The sequence below is a fragment of the Narcine bancroftii genome, chromosome 2 (genome assembly GCF_036971445.1).
Source record: "Narcine bancroftii isolate sNarBan1 chromosome 2, sNarBan1.hap1, whole genome shotgun sequence".
NCBI lineage: Eukaryota > Metazoa > Chordata > Chondrichthyes > Torpediniformes > Narcinidae > Narcine > Narcine bancroftii.
In genome coordinates, this window is record NC_091470.1 from 308,425,278 (window position 1) to 308,449,328 (window position 24,051).

The following is a 24,051-nucleotide window of genomic DNA, read 5'->3' on the forward strand; positions in this document are numbered from 1 at the left end:
AGAGAATGTGAAATGGCCACAGGGTAAAAAGGATAATGCTGGCATTTTGCTCCATACACCTTTTTGTCTAACTTTATGAACTTATTCTTTTATTCCTCTTACCCTCATGTGTTGGTTCAGCCTTCCATGAACATTAGCACTATTTGTTTCATTATTCTTGTTTGCAAGTTCCATATTGTATTTGTTCTCTCAGTAAACAAGATTCTGCTGTATTCCTTATTAGATTTTTAAATTATCCAGTTTATGGCTTCTAGTTTTCATTCTGCACAAGTTTAAACATTATCACTGCATTAATTCCTTCATGCCCTTGTATTATCTTAAAGGCTTCTATCCTGTTATTTCTCAGTTTTTTTCAAGAGAAGTAAACCCCAGCCCTTTCCTGGTGTGATAAAATTCTTGTTAAGTCATTCAAGTTGTACTTTTTTAACTACAAGACATAAGAGCTGAATTTGACCATTTGGTCCATCGAGTTTTCCCCATCATTCTATCATGGCTGATTTACTATCCCTTTCAACCCCATTTTCTTGATTCTCTTCCTGATCAAGTATCTACCTCAACCTTAAATATCCCCAATGACTTGGCCTCCACAATCATCCCCAACAATGAATTCCACAGATTCACCATCCTCTGGGTAAAGAAGTTCCTCCTCATCTCTGTTCGAAAGGGACATTTTTTTTTCTGAGGCTGTGACCTCTGGTACCAGACTACCCCACCAGAGGAAACATCCTCTTTGCATCCACTCTACCAGGTCTTTCCGTATTCAATGTGTTTCAGAGATTCCATCCTCATCTTCTAAACTCTAGCAAGGACCCAGGACCATCAAACGCTTCTCATATAAAAACTCTTTCTCTCTGTGGATGATTCTTCTTAACTTCCTCTAGACCCTCTCCAGTGCCAACACATTCTTCCTGAGATGTGGAAGTCAACTGCTCATAACTTCCCAAGTGTGTAGATCAGTGCCTTATAAAGTCTCAACATCATATTCCTGCTTTTAGATTCTATCCCTCTCGAAATGAATGGTAGAATTCCAATTGCCTTCCTTACCACAAACACAACATGCAAGTTGACCTTGAGAGAGTCTTGCATGAGGACTCCCAAGTTCCTCTGCATTCTCTGAACATTTTGGCCTGGTTAGAAAAATAAGACTTTATTATTAAATAAGACTTTAAAATAAACTTTTATTACTTCCACCAAGTGCTTGATCATACACTGCCTTACACTGCACCCCATCTGCCATTTTCTTGCCCAATCTCCTAAATCGTCTGTCCTTCTGCAAACTCAGTACTTCCTCAATACTACCTGCTCCTCCTCTGATCTTTGAATCATCCTCAAACTTGGCCACAAAACTATATATTCCATCATCCAAATCATTGATGTATAACATGAAAGGAAGCAGCCCCAACACCAAGGCCTATGGAACACCTCAGATCACCAGCAGGCAACCCCACTCTGCCTCCTGATGGTCAACCAATCTTAGATCGATGCAAATGAGTCCCTCACTTGTCTATGCTGTATTTTACCATGTACCTAGTACACTGAAATCTCATCGTTAATAATAGATTTCAACACTTCACCAACTACCAAAGCCATACTAACCAGCCTATAATTTCCCGTCTTTTGCCTCCTCCTTTTCTTAAAGAGTGGAATGGTATTTGCAATTTTCTAATCCTCCAAAACCATTCTAGTGATACCTGAAAGATCACTACCAATGCCGTCACAATTTATTCAGCTACTTCTTTCAAATCCCTAAGGTGTAGTTCATCTGGTCCAAGTGATTTATCCACCTTCAGACCTTTCAACTTTACTGGAATCTTCTCATTGGTAATACCAACTACACTCATTTCTGTCCCTTGACACTCTCAAATTTTTGACACACTGCTGGTGTCTTCCATAATAAAGACACATGCAAATTTTCCTTAATAAAAGTTCATCCACCATTTTTTTGTCTCCCATTACAATTTCCCCAGTGTTATTTTCCAGTGGTCCAATGTCTACCCTCACCTCACTTTTACTTTTTATGTATTTGAAGAAACTTTTCATATCTTCTTTTATGTGGCTGGCTGGCTTTCCTTGGTATTTCACCTTTTCTCTCCTTATCATTTTTTAGTTACATTCTTTTGGCTTTTAAATGCTTCTCAATCCTCTCTCTTCCCACTAAATTTTGCCATATGGTATGCCTTCTGTTTTGCTTATATGTTGTCTTTGACCTCCTCTTGTCAGTCACAGATGCCTCATCCTCCCTTTAGAACACTTCTTTATCCTTGGGATCAGTTTGTCCTGTGCTTTCTAAGTTAATTTCAGAAACATGACCCACTGCTGCTCAACCATCATCCCTGTTAGTGTCTGGTTCCAATCAACTTTGGCCAGCTCCTCTTTCATATCTCTGTAGACCCTTTTATTCCACTGGTATACTGATACTTCTGATTTTAGTTTCTCCCTCTCAAACTGCAGGGTGAATTCCATAATATTATGATCACTGCCTCCTGGGTACTCTTTTACCTTCAACTCCCTTATCAACTCTAGTTCATTACACAACACTCAATCCAGAATTGCCATTTCCCTGGTCTGCACAGCTGTTCTAAAAAGCCATCCTGAAGACATTCTCTACATTCCTTCTCTTGGGATCTAGCGCCAACTTGGTTTTCTCCAATCAACCTGCATATTGAGATAATAGGTGGCATAAGACTCGCACTACCAGGTTCGGGAACAGCAGCCACTCCTCCACCATCAGACTCCTCAACAATAAACAATCAGGGACTCATTAAAGATTCTTAACTTGTGAACTTTATTGATTTAAAAAAAAATCCTCTCTGTATTGCATAGTCAGATTGTTTACATTTGTCTGTTTGCAGTTCTTTAATTGTTTACATGTCTACACTACGTACAGATTTTTTTTGCACTACCAATAAGTGATAATTCTGTCTCACCCTTGTGTGGTCATGCATGTACTCTGACAATAAATCTGAAATCTGTTGAATTCCCCATGACTATTGTAAAATTGCGCTTTTGGCACACTTTTTCTATCTCTTGCTGTAATTTGTACGCCATATCCTGGTTTCTGTTTGAAGCCCTGTTTATAATTCCCATCAGGGTCTTCATTTTTCCTACAATAATTCTATATCTTAAATCCATGGTCTCCTCTTTCCAAAGATTTGATTCCATTTTATACCAACAGAACCACCCCACCCACCTGCCCCCACCTACCTGAGTTCATATGTTATGATATAAGTCACAAGTCAACCATGCTGTAGCCAAATAAAGACCTTTTAAAATCCCCCTACAATGAAACCTCAGTTATCTGATAGGTACTGCACTCAACAGGTTCTGGGTAATCAAGAGTTACCCTGGGTATTCCCTCAGTGTGCCCTATATTGCCTCGTGCACATCTTCTGAAATGCTAATTACTTGGCATTGTGGGTGTAAAGTGCTAAATAACCAAGCTTTCATTGTATATAGTCTCCATCGGATTACTTTTATCTGGTTTTCATGTTATTTTTTCCAAGAATAGAATAAATTTTGTCAATGTTCCTTGACCACATGTGTACTATTATTTATTACAATTCATTTTTCCAAAAATGCCTGTACATGTTGTGGAACATGTACTTCCCTGCCACCATCAAGCCAACAGGACTATAGTCCTTTGGATAGTCTATTCCCCTTTTTAATTGTGGGCTGTCCTCTGGCACAATATTCCATTTTAACCCAAACAAGCACAAGGCGTTACACTTTGGGAAATCAAATGCAAGAGGAAAGTATAAATAAATGGCAGGATCATTATGAACATTTGATGTACAAAGGGATTTGGGGGGAGTATGAACAATGGCAGCCACTAGCCTTTTTTACCAAGCACCTCCGGCTGCTGGAACTAAAATACAGTGTGTTCGACTGTGAACTGTTGGCTCTGGACCTGGCAGTAAGGCATTTTCGATATTTCCTGGAGGACAGCAAATTCCAGATCTTCACTGACCATAAACAACTTACCTTTGCTTTCAGCAAAGTTTCAGATCCATAGTCAGCCAGGCAACTGAGACACCTTTCTTATATTTCAGAATTCTCCACCAACATTAGTCACATCACAGGAAAATGTAATGTGGTGGCTGACGCATTGTCCTGACCTACCACTTCTGCCATACATGCTCCGGCCCCAGGCATCAACTACATTGCCCTGGTGAAAGCACAACAAGCGGATCCTGACATCCCTGCTTATCGGACTGTAGTAATCGACCTGCAGCTGGAGGATATCCCAATCGGCCCGGATGAAATAACACTTTTGTGTGACACAGCTACAGGTAAGCCATACCCAATCATTCTGGTCAATTGGAAAAGACACATTTTTGACATGATCCACAATCTGGCATGCCCCTCCATTAGGACCACTGTCAGAATGGTAGCTGATCGATTTATCTGACATGGCCTCTGAAAAGAGGTCAGCCAGTGGGCAAAGGCTTGCACACATTAGTCTGCTAAGATCCAGTCATATGTTAAGGCTCCTCTCTAGACTTTTGAACCACCATGGCGAAGGTTCAGACACATACATGTAGACATTGTTGGCCCACTACTGGTGTCACAGGGTGCTTGATACCTGCTCACTATTGTAGACTGTTCAACCAGGTGGCCGAAGCAGTTCCATTACCCGAAGTATCCACCAAGACATGTGCTAGGGCCCTGCTAAACAACTGGGTGGCATACTTTGAGGTCCCAGAACATCTCACCTCAGATAGAGGGGCCCAATTTGCCTCCAGCCTGTGGGTAGCCTTGGCCAAAGCCCTTGGAACCAAACTCCACTAAACAACGGCATATCACCCACAAGCCAACAGATTGTGGAGAAGTTCCATAGGCACCTCAAATCAGCCTCGTGGCCATGCTCTCAGGGCCCAACTGGACAGATTAACTGCCGTGGGTCCTCCTGGGCATTCAATACATCTGCAGCCAAAATGATGTAAGGTGTGCCCTTCTGGGTGAATTCTTGGCTAATACCTGGAAGACCCACCAGATGCCACCCAAGCCAGACTGCACAAACACTTGTCCCAACATTTCCCAAAGTGCATGGCCATCCCTGATCTATAGTCCCCAAAGACTTGAAGAACTGTAAGTATTATATGTTATTTTTTCCAATGGAATACATTTATTCATTTCCATGTGCCATTGCTGTACTCTCAGGCTCTCTTCTGATTTCCAAGTTGACATTATACATTTTTTTGCTACAGCTAAGGCAATCATCATAAATCTTTTTTAAAGTCACATTATTTGAACAAATTTGGGAACTGTACATGGAACATAACAGAGAGGGCTTGCCTCGGACCTCCACCCCCTAAAATGATAAGAAGACAAAATGACTTGATCCAGTGTGTAAAAGTCGATGACACAATTTTCTTGTTTATATTCATTGTGTGATGACATTGTTTAATGGTTTTATTGTATATGTTGAACATTTAATGGGTTTGGAGGGGGGAGGGAAGGTAGGGGGAAAAAAGGGAGAAAATGCCACTGTGAATATTTAAGAGGGAAATATTTGTATGTATTTTGATTGGTATGGTTCAGTGAGAAAATAAAAAAAATAAAAAAAAAGAACTGTAAATATGTTTTTGTGAGGCATGGTGCTCACCGACCACCTCTTCAAAGGCCTTACAAGGGGTCATATCATGCCCTCTATCACAATGGGTCCACCTGTGTTCTGGACATCAGCGGTAAGGAAGAAACTTTCATGATTGTCTGGCTCAAACCAGCACCTTTGGACAGCAGTCAACCAATTATACTCCCAATCCCTCGCCGCAGGAGCAGGCCTTCCAAAGGTACTAATACCTCTCTGATCGCCGGTTCTGTGGTAGGGGTGGGGATCGTGTAGCAATTGAGCAGGCAACACCATGTACCCATAGGCCGCCACAAAAAGGGCTCAGCTAGCCAATTGCTGGCAATGGATTGTGAAAGGAGCGCCCAGGGTGACACAAACCACACCCATCGATGATGCTGCAGTGACATGGGCCGATCCAGCCAATCACTGATGGCGGGTCATGAAGACACCAATCAGAGCCCAAAGGAACACTAACCACACCCATCGGTGATGTGTCAGCCAGGGTCAGCCTGACTATATAAGAGAGAGCAGGCAGTTCATTAAGTTCAATTGCACTCATTGGTATGTGTTTTATTTCCCGAGTTATAACCTCGAGACATACTACAAAGTGCAGATGTTGCTTGGATTAGAGAGTATTGACTATGAGAGAGATTGGACAAACATAGATTGCTTTCTCTGGAGTGTCAGAGAATGAGAAGCGACCTTTTAGAAATATTGAAAACTATGCAAGAGTTGATAGAGTAGAAAGTAAGAGTCTTTTTCCCCCCAGAATGAAAACGTCAAATATTAAAGGCTATAATTTTAACTTGAGAGGGAGAAAGTTTAAGAGAGATTTAGGGGCATTTTTTTTTAACATAGGGTGTATGTGCCTTGAACGCACTGCCAATGAGAGCAGATATGATGGTGAAGCAGATATCAATAGATTATTTAAGAGGCATTTAGACAGATATGTGCAGGCAAGGAATGGATGATTATAGACCACATACATGCAGACAGATGTACAGTTTAAATTGGCATCACAGCACTGTGGGCTGAAGTCATTGTGGTCGAAGGGCTTGTTCATTTTGCTGTTCTATGTTCTACTGAAGGATTAGAGCTGGGCTTTCACTTCCTTTCTTAGTTTCAATAAGTGATGACACAGAGAGGAAAATGTTGGACACGATTATCAAATAACAGTTCCATTTCTATCTGAATATTGTTTTTGGTAATTTCTCCTGAAGTCATGTCCACCTTGCCAGTCTTTAGTAAACACAGGTAAAGCTGTTATTTAACTACTCAACATTTTTGTCATTTTGCTGTTAGGATCTGCAAGTTTATCTTGTTATTGAGTCGTAAACATGCAATGAATCTTATACCATTTTTCTCCTTCCTAGCCTGGGAATATTGCCTAGCCTGGAATAAATTTGCTTTTAGAATTTTGCACTTTGTTAAAATATATTTTTCCAAGTTTTTGGAAAATGAAGGCCCATGCACTCTTTGAATATCCACTTTTTTTGTGGATAATCAAATTCTCAGGATTGACAGCTAATGTGATACAAATCAGAGACAAACTCTAAACCACATTTCACCAACAAAAATACTGGTTTACTGTTTATTTCAAGTGATTAGATTCTCTGCATTATTTTCTGTCTGCCACGTCCTTAAGCAGACACTTTGATTGCCTTGGAATCTCCTCAAATCCTCCTTATAACTGATACTGTCACCTAATTTTGTATCAACAACAAACATATAGTCCCCACATCCTAACCATTGGTATGGATTATCAACAGTTGGAACCCCAGCTGTGATCCTCGGGAGGGGAGGGGGGGGGGAATCCAAGTCATGGCTTTACAACCTGTAAATGATTCCTTTAGATCTATTGTTTCCTGTCTATTCATTAATACCAAATCCATGCAAATATATTACTACCGTATCCTGTGTGCTCCAATTGTGTATATTTACAGTAAGGTGTGGCAACTCATCAAAAGCCTTCCAAAATTCCAAATGCATTATATCTAGTAGTTCACCTCATTTGCAATTACAATTTCAATTTTAGACTTGACAAACATCATTTCCCTTTCATAATCCCTTAGTGTATCGGCCCAATTCCATTGCAATTTTTAAGTGCTTTATACCTTACAAATTCTAGCTTGATTTGACAGCCAAACTAGTCTTTACTTTCTAGTTTACTCAATCCCTCTTTCCTTAAAAAGTAGGATTATATTTACTCCCTACTATCTGCAAGAATCTATCTTCATTGTCACCTCTAATCAAAATCTTGGGATGCAGGTCATCAAGTCCTGCAAATAATTCCATTCATTTATCCAAAACTCCTTTTTTAATAAATTAATACTATTTTTTCAGATCCTCATTTTCCCCAGACCAGTTTTCACTGTTTCCGGGAGGATTTTTATGTCATCTTTCATGAAGGTCAATGCAAAATATGTAATATGCATTTAATTTCATTGACATTTCCTCATTTTCCAATATACCATAGTTTATCCTGTCTTAATCCATAAGGGATCAATATTAATCTTTTCCTTTGTTGCATTACTATCAAGATTTTCACAGTCTGTTTTCATGTTTCTCGGTTGTCATTCAATTATCTTTGATTATTCCTTTATCGATGACCTGGTGCTCCTTGCTGAATTCTCCATTTTTTTTCACTCCTCAGGCTTGCTGTTTTCCTTGGCAACATTAAAACATTTTCTTTTCACCTTTTTGCAATCTATCTCGGTTTGGAATTCTTATCCTTCCTCCACTCTCTCATTATTATTATTAATTTTGCTGTCCTCTTCTTTTTCTATCCACTCTCATACCAACTATTAGTTTGAAGTCTTATCAAAAACCCTCATTTTTCAATTCAAAGCAATCCTGGTCACAGTCCAATTTAAATGGAATTCACCCAAACAGATTACTTTTTCCTTAGTGCTGGTATTGGTGCACCATAAACTGAAAGTTCTCTCACATGCTCTTAACCACATACTCAAGTCCTGGTCTTATTACCACCTGAGTCAGAGATTACTCACAATACAAATCACTCAGAGATTACTTCAACCCAGAATCTCATTCTTAGTCCCACCTATGTTTTTGGTCCCTACATGGCTGATGACAACCCATTGGTTCCTTCCAGATCTAGACAAATGTCCTCAATCTTGCCACAAGTCAAGCCTTTAAGACTTTCATTCAAAGATGCAAAGAATACTATTTATTTTGTGAATGACACTTTTTCTTCTCAACAGCACATTGCTTTTCTTTCTGCCAGCCTGAATGGCCCCTCCTAACACAATGCAGTGTTGTGTTTACCCATCTTCATTGCTGTCTCTGTTCTTATTCACTTTTGGGCATACACATCCAACAAGTTTGTATCCCCAAACTTACTTCAGTTCCTGCCACACCCTTTCATTCATTTTGACTGAACAATTATGTAATATTTAATCTCAAGGGCATAAAAAAAAGAATCCAAGTAAATTTACTGCCCCCCCCCCCCCCCGCCCCGCCGATGTACTGCATTATCAGTAATCTTGGAATCTAGCTCATTAACTCTGACTTAAGGCTCTTTTGTTGTATTTTGTGGTTAGAGACCCAAATCTCCTCCATGATGGATAAATGGAATGAAAAATACAAACATCTCTGGGAAAAATGCTTCTTTTTCTCTGAGTGACAGGAAAGATAGATGCCTTTTTTCTGCACCATGCAAATCTACACGGATAGCCAATTATTAAGACAGGGTAGCAGGGATAGATAAAAATTACTTACACAGGATAGAGAAGTCTGTTCACCCCTGCAAACTGACCTGTAAACAGCAAATAAAGTAAAGAGAAAGAAAGATATCCCTGAGAGTAACTAATGCGACTACATAATAGATGTGAAATGAAAATAAAATCCAAATTGTCAAATTAAATATGCATTGAAAAGAAAAAAAATATAGTATCTTGCAATAACCTTTAATATTGCAATTATGGAAAGACAGAGAAGAAATTATTTAAAAAAAATGAAAGGCACCTAGCTTGGACACTGATACACCATATCCATTTCCATAGTGATAATATTTGAACTCAAAATGGATGCAGAATCAGAATTTACCAAAATGAAAATTTTGTTAAGCTTTGTATATTTCTCATTAAATTGTTTAACAATAAATGTAGATCTAGCTTTGATTGAGTCAACTTCTGGAGAAGTGCATATTTGCTAAAGTTTGTCATCCTCCAGAACCTGCAAGGAACCTCGAAGATCTATGAAGATTGCATCAATTCAAAACATTATGTTAACTCTAGAAAATGGGAATAATCTGCATTAAGATAAACAGAAAAAACATGCACTGATTCAATTAAAAATACTTCACCCTTTCAGCCTGTAAATAGGACAACCAATGTATAACTAAGGAAAGAAAAACGGAGTTAATGTTTTAGGTCAAAGGATATTTCTGATAAAGAGCTTTTGACCTACAATGTGAACACTGTTTTACCTTCCACAGATGCTGCCTGACTTGCTCAGTTTAGAGTATTATGTGCTTCCTGATTTTTAGCATTTGCTTTTTTAAAAATTTCACTAAGTCAAGGGGACTGTTATATAATAGTAAATAGGCTCTAAGTGACCTGGATTATTCCGTATGGTACACATGGGCATTGTACATGATACAGCAGTTTAATTCTAGGGATTAGTACCACCTGATATATGGCAGTGGCTTTGGCATAATTAATCGAATTACACTGGACAATGCAGATTTTGCCTCCTGAACACGTATAAGTGTATTTTATGGATTTAGGGCTCATGATCATGAAATACACCTTAAAAATTTCCTATCACATACCATTGTTTAGATATAACCTATTTTTGTGATTTCCTGTTATATTTTAATTGACTAGCATATTATTCATAAAGCAAGCTGTTTTGGTCAGTCCAAGCATGCTTCGGCACGCACAGTGCAGGTACTATGCAAATGTTGTCTGAGGCTTGGAAGGAATTTAAAGATGTTGAGAATTTTCTTGGCAACTACAGAGCACCAAACTACATCCAGCTGATTGAAAGTATGCTTCAAGCTACAAAACCATGAATATACAACATGTCATTGAAAATTCATTTTCTGCATTTGCACTTGGATTTTTCCCTGTTGATCCTGGTGCAGTGAATGACAAACACGGTGAAAGGTTTCACCAGGACATTGTGACCATGGAAAAGTGATATCAGGGCAATTGGAATCAATTAATGCTAACTGACTATTGTTGGACACGAGAAGCATCAGATGCTGAGTAAATGAAAAATCAGACACAAAACTTTTTTAGGTCAGCTGAACTAAGGTGTCAGCATCATTATGCGATTAAACATGCTAAATTCAATAAAAGTTAATTTAATGTGTATCCAGCTTCCAAAGTGATACACAAATCTGAAATTATCTTCGTGTTCAGCATGAAGTTGTCTATCATCATTACAAAGAAAACCTTTTGAAAAAAAGTGTTGCCCAGTGTATTTCTGTTTTAATCAGAAATTCAATTATATAAATAACTGTCTGGTACAAACCAAAATTCTGGTTTGAAGCAAAAATAAGAAGTTTAATTTTCTTCAGATTTGGTCAGCTCTCTGATATTGGAGGGATGAATAAGATTCCATCTTTATAACACAGAGGCCTTCTAATTAATTTTAAAACAATCAAAGACCTAATGCTTGGAAGCTAGAAGAACAGTACCACCACATTTTGTGACTTCTAATTTCATGGAGTTTTATGAACATTGGCCCCGAATATCTTCAGACTTCCTGTTGTTTGGTGTCCATGATCTTGTACCTCTTGCAAACTCATGAAGACACAATGACTAAAATAGAGGAAATTCAGGGCTGATGTTTTATTTCTATCCCAGACAATCATTTATTACGCTGCTACAAGCAAACAGGAGAAGTTGTTCTCACCTTCTTTAAGGAAGCCAACTTTTGTGACTATGTCATATGGTTGTACATATTGTCCTGTCTCACCTGATAGCTGTCATCCTGCAGTTTTTGTTTCAGATATTCTTCCAGTTTTAACTCATGTTCAAGTTGATGAACAGCTTCATCTTCATAACTTTCATCATCTGTTCTAACATAAGATTCACCATCTTCTGTAACGCTGACAAAGAAAGGAACCATAAATACTTTCATTCTTGTTTTTTTTTAATCTTTTGTTTATATGATCCCTTTACTCTAATGCTCAGATTAACCTGGCAGGAGTTGGCTTCCCACATTGTAGCTCTCTCACTAGATCCATACATGCATGGATGAATCTTCTTGTGAATGAATCAAGCTTCAATGTGGCCAAGAAACGAGGTCCGACGTGGGAGGTTAGTCAGAAAAGTTCAGACACTAGGTATTCATGGAGAAGTAGTGAACTTGATTAGACAATGGCTGTATGCGAGAAGTTAGGGAGTAGTGGTGGATGACTGCTTCTCGGACTGGACGCCCATGATTTGTGGTGTGCCTCAGGGATCGGTGCTGGGACCATTGTTGTTTGTCATCTATATCAATGATCTGGATAATAATGTGGTAAATTAGATCAGCAAGTTTACAGATGACACAAAGATTTGAGGCATTATTGGCAGCGAATAAAGTTTTCAAAGCTTGCCAAGGGATCTGAACCAGCTAGAAAAATGGCAGATGGAATTTAATGCAGACAAGTGCAAGGTGTTGCATTTTGGAATTACAAGCCAAGAAAGGGCAAACATGGTAAATAGTAGGATGTTGAGGAGTGCAGTAGATCAATGGGATCTGGAAATACAGATACATAATACCCTGAAAGTGACATTAGAGGTGGATAGGATTGTAAAGAGAGCTTTTGGCATATTGGCCTTCATTAATCAAAGTATTGCATATATGAGTTGGGATGTTATGTTAAAGTTATATAAGACATTGTGAGGCCAAATTTGGAGTATTGTGTGCCGTTTTGGTCACCTAACCTCAGGAAAGATGTCATTAAGATGGAAAGAGTGCAGAGAAGATTTACTAGGCTGTTGCTCAGACTTCAGGAACTGAATTACAGGGATAGGTTACGACTTTATTCCCTGGAGTGTAGAAGAATGAGGGGAGATTTGATAGAGGCATTTAAAATTATGAGGGGGATAGACAGAGTAAATGTAGATAGGTTTTTTTCCATTGAGGGTAGATGAGATGCAAACCAGTGGACATGGGTTAAGGGTGAAAGGGGAAAAGTTTAGGAGGATCATGATGGGAAACTTCTCCTCACACAGGTGGGAGTGTGGAATGAGCTGCCAGCTGAATCGGTGAATGCGGGCTCATTTTTTAACATTGTAGAAGAATTTGGGCAGGTAAATGGATGGGAGAGGTATGGAGGGATGTGGACTCAGTGGGACTAGGCAAAAAAAAAAAGTTTTGGCACAGACTAGAAGAGCCGAAGAAGCTTGTTTATGTGCTATAATGTTCTCTGGTTCTATGCAGCCTGGGGCCTTCCAAATGAAAACAGCAGACTTGGTGGGGCTTGAATAAGTGCTACCAAAAACTCGGAAATTACTTGAAACAACTAACCATGTTTATGCTAACTTCATTATTTTTACAAAGATGCAAATAACTTGGTTTACTTCTCTCTTTTTCAGCTATTCTAGTTTCTTGAAATAGCTGGACATGCTGAAAGGCCAGTTCTAACAGGCCACGGATTGAACTGGCAGATTTCCCTTCTTAAGGGCTGAAGCGCTGCAGGAAGTTGGTCCTCATTCAATTAATGTTGAATGTATTGGAATACAGAGTTACAGGAGAGGTAGAGACAAGTTCCATTGTGGCCTTCAAGAGGGAATTGGATAAATATGTGGTGGAAAAAAATTGTATTTGATTAATTTTTTTGAAAAATTATGGAGAATGGGTGTAATAAGTGGAGATGCATTCCTATGGGAAGTTTTTCTCTCAGTATTTATGCCTCTATGGGTGTTTGGTCTGTAGGAAAGGTAATTGTCGGCAGAAGACAAATGGTTGGTATTTTAATGAGTGGAAATGAATGTTATATTGTTTGATAAAATATCAATGTACAGGTATTAATAGAAGTGAATGCCTTGTAAGTTTCCAAAGGATATCACCTCCCACTGTGAACCATTGCAAAAAGTAATTTATTGACCTTGGTAACCTGGTTCAGTTTTTGGATGCACTTTCTTTAATTATTTCATAAAATACCATGAGCTAATATTTAATCCATTTCTCAATTTGTTTAGTTATGATTTGTAAAATCCATAAGGACAAATTTCTACAATGTGAGAGCACACCGTATGTGATTCAATATAAAGACCCATTAATTATTCTTGTGGATATGTTGCTGCTGGTCAACAGCAAGTGTGGTCATTCCACCTGAAGCCACACTATTTTCCAACAACTTGCAATAATATAGATAACTTTGTTTAGGCTTCTTTACAGATACAAATTGTGGTGCATTCTATTTGTTGAAAATAAGTATGAACCATGAAATATTTAATTTTAAAGAAACAGTTTCAAGATTTCTGCAGGAATTACTTTCCCTCTCAGCAACTTTGTTCAGATGTTTGATAAATTTATATTGTGGGGAGGGAGGAAGAAAAAAAATAAACAACCAAGATAGGTAATTATCAAGGATAAAACTTTTTGTGGTTAATATTCACAAACATAATATTTCAAACCTTTTATTCAAAACAGAAAGAACAAAAAGACAAAATTGATTACGCTTACATATCACTTCGAATTGTTCCCGTTGCAGCTGCAGTATGGATATAGCTGGGATTTCTGGCATTGATCTGAGCAAGAAAAGCCTTCTCAGAAGTTGGTGAAGGAACAATGTCATCCAAGTGTGTACGACTAAAATCAGAGTCCACATTGCTCTCAGTTTCACTGCCGGCCTCTGCTAAATTAAAAGCAAAACATTTATTGGAGGTGACAATAATAGTTTCAACCTGCTGTGTACACAAATGTAAAGGTGATCTACAGTCTTAAAATGTCCTCACCTTATATCAGGGGTGGCCAAACTTGCTTAACATCAGAGCCGCATACCATAAACTTTAGATGTTTGAGAGCCGTAGCAATCACGCGATCTCAAGCCACACCCACTAACACTATTGTTAGCCCCTTTCAGGTGGCCATAATATCCAATGTAAAGCCGCCTAAAATACCCGAATGTGGTTGTCGGACGGCTACCTGAAAGCGAAGAACCCATCCCTCAGGTGTACTTACTCAACTTATTCTCCGCTTACGAGCACTCCTCCTAGGCACCTGAAAGCCGCTTTCAGGGGGTGGGGTGATGACAATCAGCCAACGACCCAACTCCCTGTGCTTGACAGCTCCCCTCCCTGCTGCCCGGCGACTCAACTCCCCACTGCCTGACAGCCCCCCTGGTGCGGGACATCAGGGCTGGGGCGGCTGCCACAGGACGACAGGGCTGGGGTGGCCGATGCGGGAGGTTGCCCACCCCTGGTACAGTTTTGTTGGGGAAAGTATTTTCCAATCCTTGTCTTGCAAATCATCCATTTGCGAAATGCTGATACACTGCAGATGGTGAAGAAGCATTGTTCCAAAGGGAGCAATTTTGCAAAAAGATTTTTTTCTAATCAAGTCTACACTCCAAACATTCCCCCTAGGCATCTGAAAGCAGCAAGGATAAGCGGCGAACAGCTTTCAGGTGCCTAGCAGCAGGCAGGCTGTTGAGAGTCAGCTGGCGACCCGCTGACAGCCACCCTCCCCGCTGCCGACACCTAGCCTCCCTGAGATCCGCACTTTGCACGTCAAAGTGCCGCATGTGGCTTGCGAGCTGCGGTTTGGCCACCCCTGCCTTATATGATGCAGAAGGAAAAGACGATTACACCATTTATTATACAGGCATTAATTTACTACTATCACAATATAATAAAACCTGAAATAAAATTAAGATCAAATAACGATCTTGCTCCAAGACTCAGAGCTGCAACCTGAATCAACGACAAACATGTATGTCCTTTCAATCCTCAGGAGCAACTAGAATGACAGCAACATAAAAACAAAACACTGATTCCCTATGAGCTACCGTTCTACTTTCATTTTAAATTTGATCAGTGTGTTTTTGGGCAGAAGAAGTCTTTGTTCATGTCATTGTTGCATCATACTAATTAATATTTTCATTGTAATTCTATACTTTCGTTGTTGTGCTCTCAGTTCTTCTACTTATATGGCTGCATGAATGTTAGAGTTAGTTAACCTGTTAGATTGCTCACAGAAAAACCCTGCTCGGTATACCAAGTATGATGTGACAAGTATGTTGCCTCTTGTATTAGTGCTAAACTTGATTTTGATCAAAAATAATCATTCATCAGAACCAAAGCAGCTCCTGTGCAATGCTGAACATACATATTCCACATTAAAATAAGTTTAAAGTTCCATTAAAAGGTCATAAAGTGGACAAAGAAAAGGAGGACGAACAGTGGGTCAGGCTGCATCCTTGGATAGAAATAGTCAATCAATGCTCAAATATCAGTAGGTTCAAAGTTAATATTTATTGTCTAAGTGCATACATTACATCACATAAAACACTGAGATTCTTTTTCCTGCTTACTTGTAGTGCAAAAACTGTGCTCAAGAAAAGATATGTATACAAAAGAGAGAAATGTAAACAAAGAAAGAAATATAAAAAACTGACTATAAATACAGCCATTAGTCACCGACATCCAGGCAGAATATGTTTCATTGACCATCACTCTCTGTCTTCTGCAGGCAAGCCAATTCCAAATGCATGCAGCCAAGGTTCCATGGATCCCATTCCTCATGAATTTGCGTACGAGCCTACTGTGGGGGATTTGGTCAAATGCCTAACAAAAAATTGTATATTTCTTTTGTCACCTCGAAAAACTTACTTCGGTTTTTGAGGCATGACCTGCCCCTTAAAAAACCATGCTGACTATCCTTGAGAAGGTTAAATGCTCATAATTCCTGTCACAAAAATACTCTTGAATACTTTGCCCACCATTGATGTATGACTCACTGGTCTATATTTCCCAATATTCTCCCTCTTACCTTTCTTAAACAAGGGGATGACATTTGCTATTCTTGAATTGTCTAGTACATCTCCTGTGACCAGGGGGATAGAAATATCTTCGTCAACACCTCAGTAATCTTTTCACTCGCTTCCTGTGGTAACCAAGGTATATCACATCCTGTCCTGGGGACTCATCTACTTGAATGTTTAAAAGAAGATCCAGCTCCTTCTGAACCTCAATATGCTCCAGCACATTCATTAGTCTGTTCTATATATCTCACCATTCACGAAGACTGTCTCCCTGATGAACACTGAAGCAAAGCATTCTTGGAACCTCTGCTGCCTTCAGGTACATAATCCCTCCATTTATCCCGCAGCAGCCCTACCCTCACTCGAGTCATTTTTCTATTCTTTGCATACAGTGCCCTCGATTATATTGGGACAACATAATTTACTCCTGTGTCAGCAGTTTTAAATTTATAATCAAACAAATCACATGAAATTAAAGTATCCATTCAAGATTATTTGCATACATTTTGGCTTGACCATGTTGAAATTACAACACTTTTTATACATAGTCCCCTCATTTCAGGGCACCATAATATTTGGGACATTTGACTTCACAGGTGATTGTGAGTACTCGGGTATATTTAATTGCTTCATTGGTGCAGGTATAAGAGACATAGTCAGGTGTGGAAATACAGAATTCTGTGTACAGAAATACAGAGGCTATATTGCAAGATGCAAACCATGGCGAAGGTATATGCTTTGGCAGTTCCATTTTGCCCTTGCCATCATTCTGATACTGATTAATCTTGGTCTCATCTGTCCACAAGACCTTTTTACAGAATTCTGCAAGTTCTATTAAAAGCTTCATGGCAAAATGTAATCTGGTCATCCTTTCTGTGGCTAACTAGTGGTTTGCATCTTGCAGTGTAGCCTCTCTATTTCTGTACATCAAGCCTTTGCAGAGAGTACTCATTGACATGTCCACTCCTGCCTCCTGAAGAGTGTCTCTGATCTGTCAGGCGTAAGTTTGGGGATTTTTCTTCATTATGATGAGAACAATTCTGTCATCAGCAGTGGAGATTACTGAACTCACCAGTATGCTTTTTCTTCTTAATCATGTTCCAAACAGTTGATTTTGGTAATCCTAAGGTTTGGGCAATGTCCTTTATGGTTTTATTCTTGTTTTTCAGCCTCAAAATGGTTTCCTTGACTTTCATTGATGCATCTCTGGTCTTCATGTTGAAAAATGACAACTACAGACTCCAAAGGAGATCAAAACTTAGAAGCAAGCCAAGTTCTCTTATATCTGCATTAATGAAGCAATTAAACATACCTGAACAATCACAAACATGTGTGAAGCCAAATGTTCCAAACATTAAGGTGCCCTGAAATGAGGGGACTATGTATAAAAAGTGCAGTAATTTCTACATATCAAACCAAAATGTATATCAATAATCTTGAATAAAATTTGGAATGTGCACTTTAATTGTATGTGAATTGCTTGATTACAAATTTAAAACTGTGGATATCAGGGCCAAATAAAAGAAAAAAAAGTGTCTTTGTTCCAAATATTATGGAGGGCACTGTACATATGGTTAATTTTCCAAATTACTTGTGGTACCTACATACTTTTCCAAATTATGTCCAAGTAAAGCCAAATTCCTCAATGGGTTTGCAACTCTAGTTATGCAACATTTAGAGAACCTTTTCACCCCATTTGCTTAACCTACCGATACAATTCTGTAGCTTCCCTTTACCCCCTTCATAACTTTCTTTCCTTACTGGCTTTATGCTATCAGCAAAACAATCTGCTGGAGGAACTCAAAAGATCAAGCAGCATCAGTGGGAGAAAAGAAAGAGTCAATGTTTCGGGTCAGAAGCTTTCATTAAGGCAGAGGGTAAAAGGGAGACAGTCTATATTATGTTAGATCGTGGCCAGTAGTGGATCGGTGAATCAGGGAGGGGTGGCGGATGATGGATAGATGGGGAGGTAGAGGTAGTTAATTGGTAGGTGCTGACAAGAGGTTAGAGGAAAAAAAGGAGTCAGGTGGAGGAAGATTTGTTCAAAACAGATTTATGAGACAATTATTTTTAAAGATTGTTTCCCCAGACCACTGTACACACACATACAATCACAATACACAGTGCATAATAATCATGTATGGACATAAAGATAGAATTTAAAATAAATATATAGAAATATTTTGAGATGATTTACTCGGTTACAGGATATTGTTCATCAGTCTCACAGCCTGAGGGAAGAAGCCATTTCCAAGCCTGGCAGTCCTGACTTTGATGCTCCTGTAGCTCCTTCATCATGGCAGTGGATCAGAGATGCTAAGTGATGGTTGGAAATGGTATTCTACAACTCTTTGAGCCCCATTTAAGGAATACTCCCAGTAAATGAAGTTGATAGAAAAAAGGGATACTGCGGTGATCTTCTCATCCATTTTGATGATCCCCTCTATTGACTTCTGTTTTGATGATTGCAGCTATCGTACCACACAATGATGCAGCCAGATAGGACACTCTTGATTGTGCTATGTAAAAGTTGTCAAGATGGGGGCTAGTCGATGGGGCCCTCCTCAACCTCCTTATGAAGTGTAGGCATTCCTTCATTTTTCTGTGTTGTTGGTCTAGGATAGGTTGTTCTTTGTATGCACACCAAGGAACTGTGCTCTCCACTCTTTCCACGATGGAACCATTGATGTTTAATGGAGAATGTTCGACTATTATCTTCGTGAAGTTCACAGTCATCTCCATTGTCTTGTCCACATTGAGACTTCGGTTGTTGTTGTTGCACCATTTTATGAGCTTCCAACTGCCTCTCTCCAAGTTGACACATCCCTGTTTCTGATGAGGCCAACTACTGTTGTATTATCGGCAAACTTGATGATACTGTTAGAACAAATCTTGGCAGTACAGTCATGACTCAGCATTGTGAATAGTAGTGGGCTGAGCACACAGCACTGAGGGGTGTCAGTGCTCAGTGTGATGGGACGAGGTTTGTGACCAATCCAGAGTGAATGTGGTCTTTTGGTCAACAAGTCCAGAATCCAGTTGCAGAGGAAGGTGTTGAGTCCCTGTGAGGTCAGTTTATCCACCAGCCTCTGTGGTATGATCATGTTGAACACTGAGTTGAACAACAACCTAGTATATGATGGAATCAGCAAAGGTAATAGAAAATATATCAGAAAAGGTAATGGAAATTAAAGAAGTTGTGAAAGACTTAAATGAATGAATATAAAAGAACAGGACTACAAGAAGAATACAGATTACTGGAGAATAAAAATCTAAGATATAATACAATACAAACATATAGGACAGAAAAAGCTATATTAATAACTAAACAACAATACTATGAGTTGGGTGAATGAGTACACAAGGTTTTAGCTTGGCAGATTAAAACAGAGGAGTCATCAATGATGATAAATGCTATAAAAACAGAAACAGACACTAGTATATAAGCAAAAAGAAATTAATGACACTTTCAGACAATATTACATGAAACTATACAAATCAGAATTACTAGGAGATGAGAACAAAATGGAAGAATTTCTGCTGAATGTTGAACTTCCAAGGCTGGAAGACAGAGAAAGGATTGAATTAGATACTCCCTTCACAAGGGAAGAAATCAAAAAGGCCCTGGGCACCATACAGGCAAAGAAATCACTGGGAGATTATGGATTTCCACCTGAATTTTACAGACAATTCAAAGAATTATTAATGCCCCTTTTAATGGATGTCCTGAACCAAGCTGTGGAAACATAGATCCTCCCAGAGTCATTCTCAAAGGTGATTATTGCCAAAAAGGAATAGGGACCTTGTTAAATGCTGATTATAAGATACTAGCAAAAGCATTGGCTAATAGGTTAGGACAATATTTGGCAAAACTGATACACCTGGACCAAGCAGAATTTGTTAAAGGAAGGCATTCCTCAAATAGTCCAGGAAGATTATTCAGTATAATACACATGGCTAAATCTGAACAAGTATTACAGACTACCTAGACACAGAGAAAGCATTTGACTGTTTGGAATGACCTTTTTTATTTAAAACATTGGAAGAATTTGGTATAGGTAGAACATTTATAAATTAGATAAAAATTTTATACCATAAACCACAAGCTAAAATAATAACAAATAATCAGATGTTAGTGGTGTTCCCCTCAAGTAGATCAAGCAGACAGGGATGCCCCTTGTCCCCAGCGCTTTTCACTTTAGCAAATGAACTGCCGGTGGGGATAATAAGAAGGGATCTAGATATAAAGGGTTTCAAAGTCGGGCAAGAAGAATACAAAAATCAGTATATTCGCCAATTATGTGCTGTTGTACCTATCAGAACTGGCTAAATCTTTAGAAAAATCACAAGTAACACTAGTAAAATATGGAAGAATATTAGGCAACAAAGTAAATATGGATAAAAGTGAGACAATGCCATTAACAAATTTTGAATATGAAAGATACCAAAACAGAATTAAGTTTAAATGGAAGAAGGATGGGATAAAATATCTTGGAACTGACAATAACTTGCATAATCTGTAGAAACTAAATTATGTTCCTCTTCTTTGGAAGATAGAAAGAGACCAATAGAAATGGAGAGACTTACCAATTACTTTGGTGGGAAGGGTTAACTGTATTAAAATGAAAGTTATGCCAAGACTACAATATCTTTTTCAATCACTGTCTATTCCATTACCTAAAGTATTTTTTAAACTACTAAACAATCATATTAGACAGTTCCTAGGGAATAATATAGAATAATAAGGTACCAAGAATTGCATTGAAAAAATTGACATAGGACTATGGACTTCCAGATTTCAAAAAGTATTACCTAGCTGCACAGGATAGATTTCTAGCAGCCTTCTTCACTGAAGACAGCCCCCCGTCTTGGGTTAAAATGGGAAAGTACTCCATGGAGGAGGGGAAAGCAAAGGGTTTTATCTATAAATGGAGTTTTAAATCACTAAAGAATAAGATGGATTATCCAATTCTCATACATATGATTAGAACGTGGCAAGAAATTAATGTATATATAGGAAAAAAATTAACAATATTAATAAAAGCACCATGGTGTAAAATGTGCTGTAAAAATGAACATGGGCGATAGAATATTAAATTCGTGGTATGGAAAAAATGCAAGAATATATTAGGACTGTTACACAGAAGGAACTCTTATGTCCATTGAACATTTAAAACACATTTATGGAGTGGCCAATGGGACCTTCTTCTGTTTTCTTCAGCTTAGATAATTTTTAAGAGAAAGATGGGGACCAATGTTGACCCTACTGGAAATTAGTGAAAATGAACAAAAAGTTCGGATGGGGATTACATACAAATTTATAACAAAAATGTGCCATGCTCTCCAGAGCAGAAATGCAAAACCAGAGTTGCAGAGGTTGAGGGAAAGATGGGAGTCAGCCTTGGGGAAGTGGTGATTTCAGAAAAGAGCTGGTCAGTTTGGTGTAAGGACAGCATGACATCAATTATAAATGCAAGATATGGATTGGTTCAGTATATTTTTTTACATCAATTATATCTTACCCCACAGAAATTACACAGATCAAAAGCTATATTTCAGAATGTGTTTCAGATGTGGGACTGAGACAGGAACTTTTCTACATGCTACATGGTTGTGTGTGAAAATGAGGCCATTTTGGCAAGCAATTGCAGAAATATCAACCAGGATAACAAGAGTGGCCTTCACGGGCAACCCAGAGCTATATCTATTAGGAGATTTTAAGGAAATAAGTGACAAATTGACCAAATATCAAATCTCATTTATAAAAAATAGCACTGGCGGTAGTGAAAAAAATAATTGCGATCACTTGGAAGTCTGACTCCCCTCTATGTATAGCATGATGGACTGCAGAAATGAACAGCTGTATACCTATGGAAAAAAATCACATATAAATTAAAGAATAAATATGAAACTTTTGTAAAGGTCTGGCAGCTATACCGGTACCACATAGGGGCCCAAATACAGTAATAAAAGGAACAAAAAAAAGGGTATAAAAGTAACTATTATTAACAAAAATGTAGTTTCCCCAATTGTACTTTATATACTTAAAATATATGTAAGCTCTGATGGTGAACTGATCTCTATGTATGGAAAGAGCAAAGGGAGGGAGGGACTGTTTTGCTTTGGTTTTTGTTTATTGTGTTTGTGAGGAAAAGTTTTATATATTGTAGATTTTAAAAATATTCAATAAAAAAAAGAGAGGAGATTCATTGCCTGAAATTGGAAAATTCAATGTTCATATCATCTGCTAGGCAGATTAAAAGGAGATAGTCCTCTTGTTTATGTTGGGCAATTGGCTCACTATCCACAACCGAGATGTTTCACAAGCAGAAAATTGAGAAGGCAGTGTCACAGCCAATAATTCAGTGATAAGGATCAAAAATGGACAAAATGGATTAGACCAGGATTAGATTATCGATATGATATCCCCTCATCAGGGGAGAACAGAATAGGAGGGAGATGGATCTTGGAAATGATTTAACTCCTTCACAATCCGAGTGTGTGAGAAAAACTTGGAATCAGAGGAATCAGAGATCAAGATTCAAAGATTGAATCACTGAACAGATTATCTTCAGTTCATCGCATCATTTAGCACCCTACAGTGTAGAGGGGTTAATACAAGAGAGTAGTATCTGGAATGCACTGGCAGTGGAGCTGCTGGAAGTGGACAAGGAGCAACATTTAAGAGGCATTTAGACATGCAAACAGGCAAGGACTTGAGTGAATCAGTCCATGATGGGATTATTTTAGCATCATGGTCAGCACAGATATGGTGGGCCAAATGGTACATTGCTGTGCTATACTGTTCTACATTCTACACAGTTATGTTCAGTTTCTTTAAGTTTGATGCAATCTTCATCCTTTCTGTTTAATCATGGTTTGGAGCTACTCCTCTTAGAATGTTTTACTTGTAAATTTTCAATTATATGTGTTCTGAAAGATTCTTTCAAATGTTCTCCACAGTTTTTCTTTGCAACCAATTCCTCAACTTAATTTCAATAAATACCTTAATTTAAGTTTAAAATACTTATCTTGAATCCATTAATCTCTCCCTCAAGCTGTAAAATTCAATACATTATAATAGATACAAACTTTGGGGGGTGACTGAAGACAATTACTTAATTTTCATTGCACAACTGATCTAGTTTGGTCTGCTCTCTGATTGGTTCTGGGACATGCGTTCTAAGAAACTGTACTGAAATCATTCAATAAATTCCTTATTCTAGAGATTTTCCCCCTGGTTTTACCAGACGATATGTGGATTAAAATTCTCCATGATCATCACCTAACCTTTCTGTTGGGCTCTCCTTTCGTCTCCATCCAACTGTTGGTTTCTTTTACATGTGACATTTTACTTTCATTATTTTCCATCTCCATCCAAACAGCATTTTCATCCCGATTTCCTGAACATTGATCAGCTTTCACCATCAAGTTATGACATTATAATGAATAGAGCTACCCCTCCTCCTTTTTATCACTTACTGATAAATGTCACATATTCTTTAATATTCAGGTTCAAATCAAGATAATC

At 38.4% G+C, this 24,051-nt stretch overlaps 1 protein-coding gene and 1 long non-coding RNA gene across 24 annotated transcripts in view; one reads left to right on the plus strand and one right to left on the minus strand.

Moving 5' to 3' along the window:
- The window catches only part of LOC138755506 (uncharacterized), a 40,393-nt gene extending 22,408 nt beyond the window's left edge, over positions 1-17,985 (plus strand). For 2 of the 3 annotated variants that reach the window (XR_011352345.1, XR_011352343.1), the window contains exons 2-4: positions 4,050-4,289; positions 13,129-13,289; positions 17,690-17,985. This is a non-coding gene — a long non-coding RNA (uncharacterized lncRNA). The remainder of the gene's footprint in view (positions 1-4,049; positions 4,290-13,128; positions 13,290-17,689) is intronic. The other variant, XR_011352344.1, reaches the window with a different exon arrangement.
- dtna (dystrobrevin, alpha) overlaps positions 1-24,051 on the minus strand; it is a 438,543-nt gene that overhangs the window by 2,885 nt on the left and 411,607 nt on the right. For 13 of the 21 annotated variants that reach the window (XM_069921569.1, XM_069921565.1, XM_069921564.1 and 10 more), the window contains 2 exons: positions 14,222-14,393; positions 11,519-11,651 (listed from right to left, as the gene is read on the minus strand). In XM_069921569.1, the coding sequence (XP_069777670.1) occupies positions 11,519-11,651; positions 14,222-14,393 (305 nt within the window). Of the gene's footprint in view, positions 1-9,310; positions 9,348-11,518; positions 11,652-14,221; positions 14,394-24,051 lie in introns of all 21 variants that reach the window. The other 8 variants (XM_069921581.1, XM_069921583.1, XM_069921582.1 and 5 more) reach the window with 3 other exon arrangements.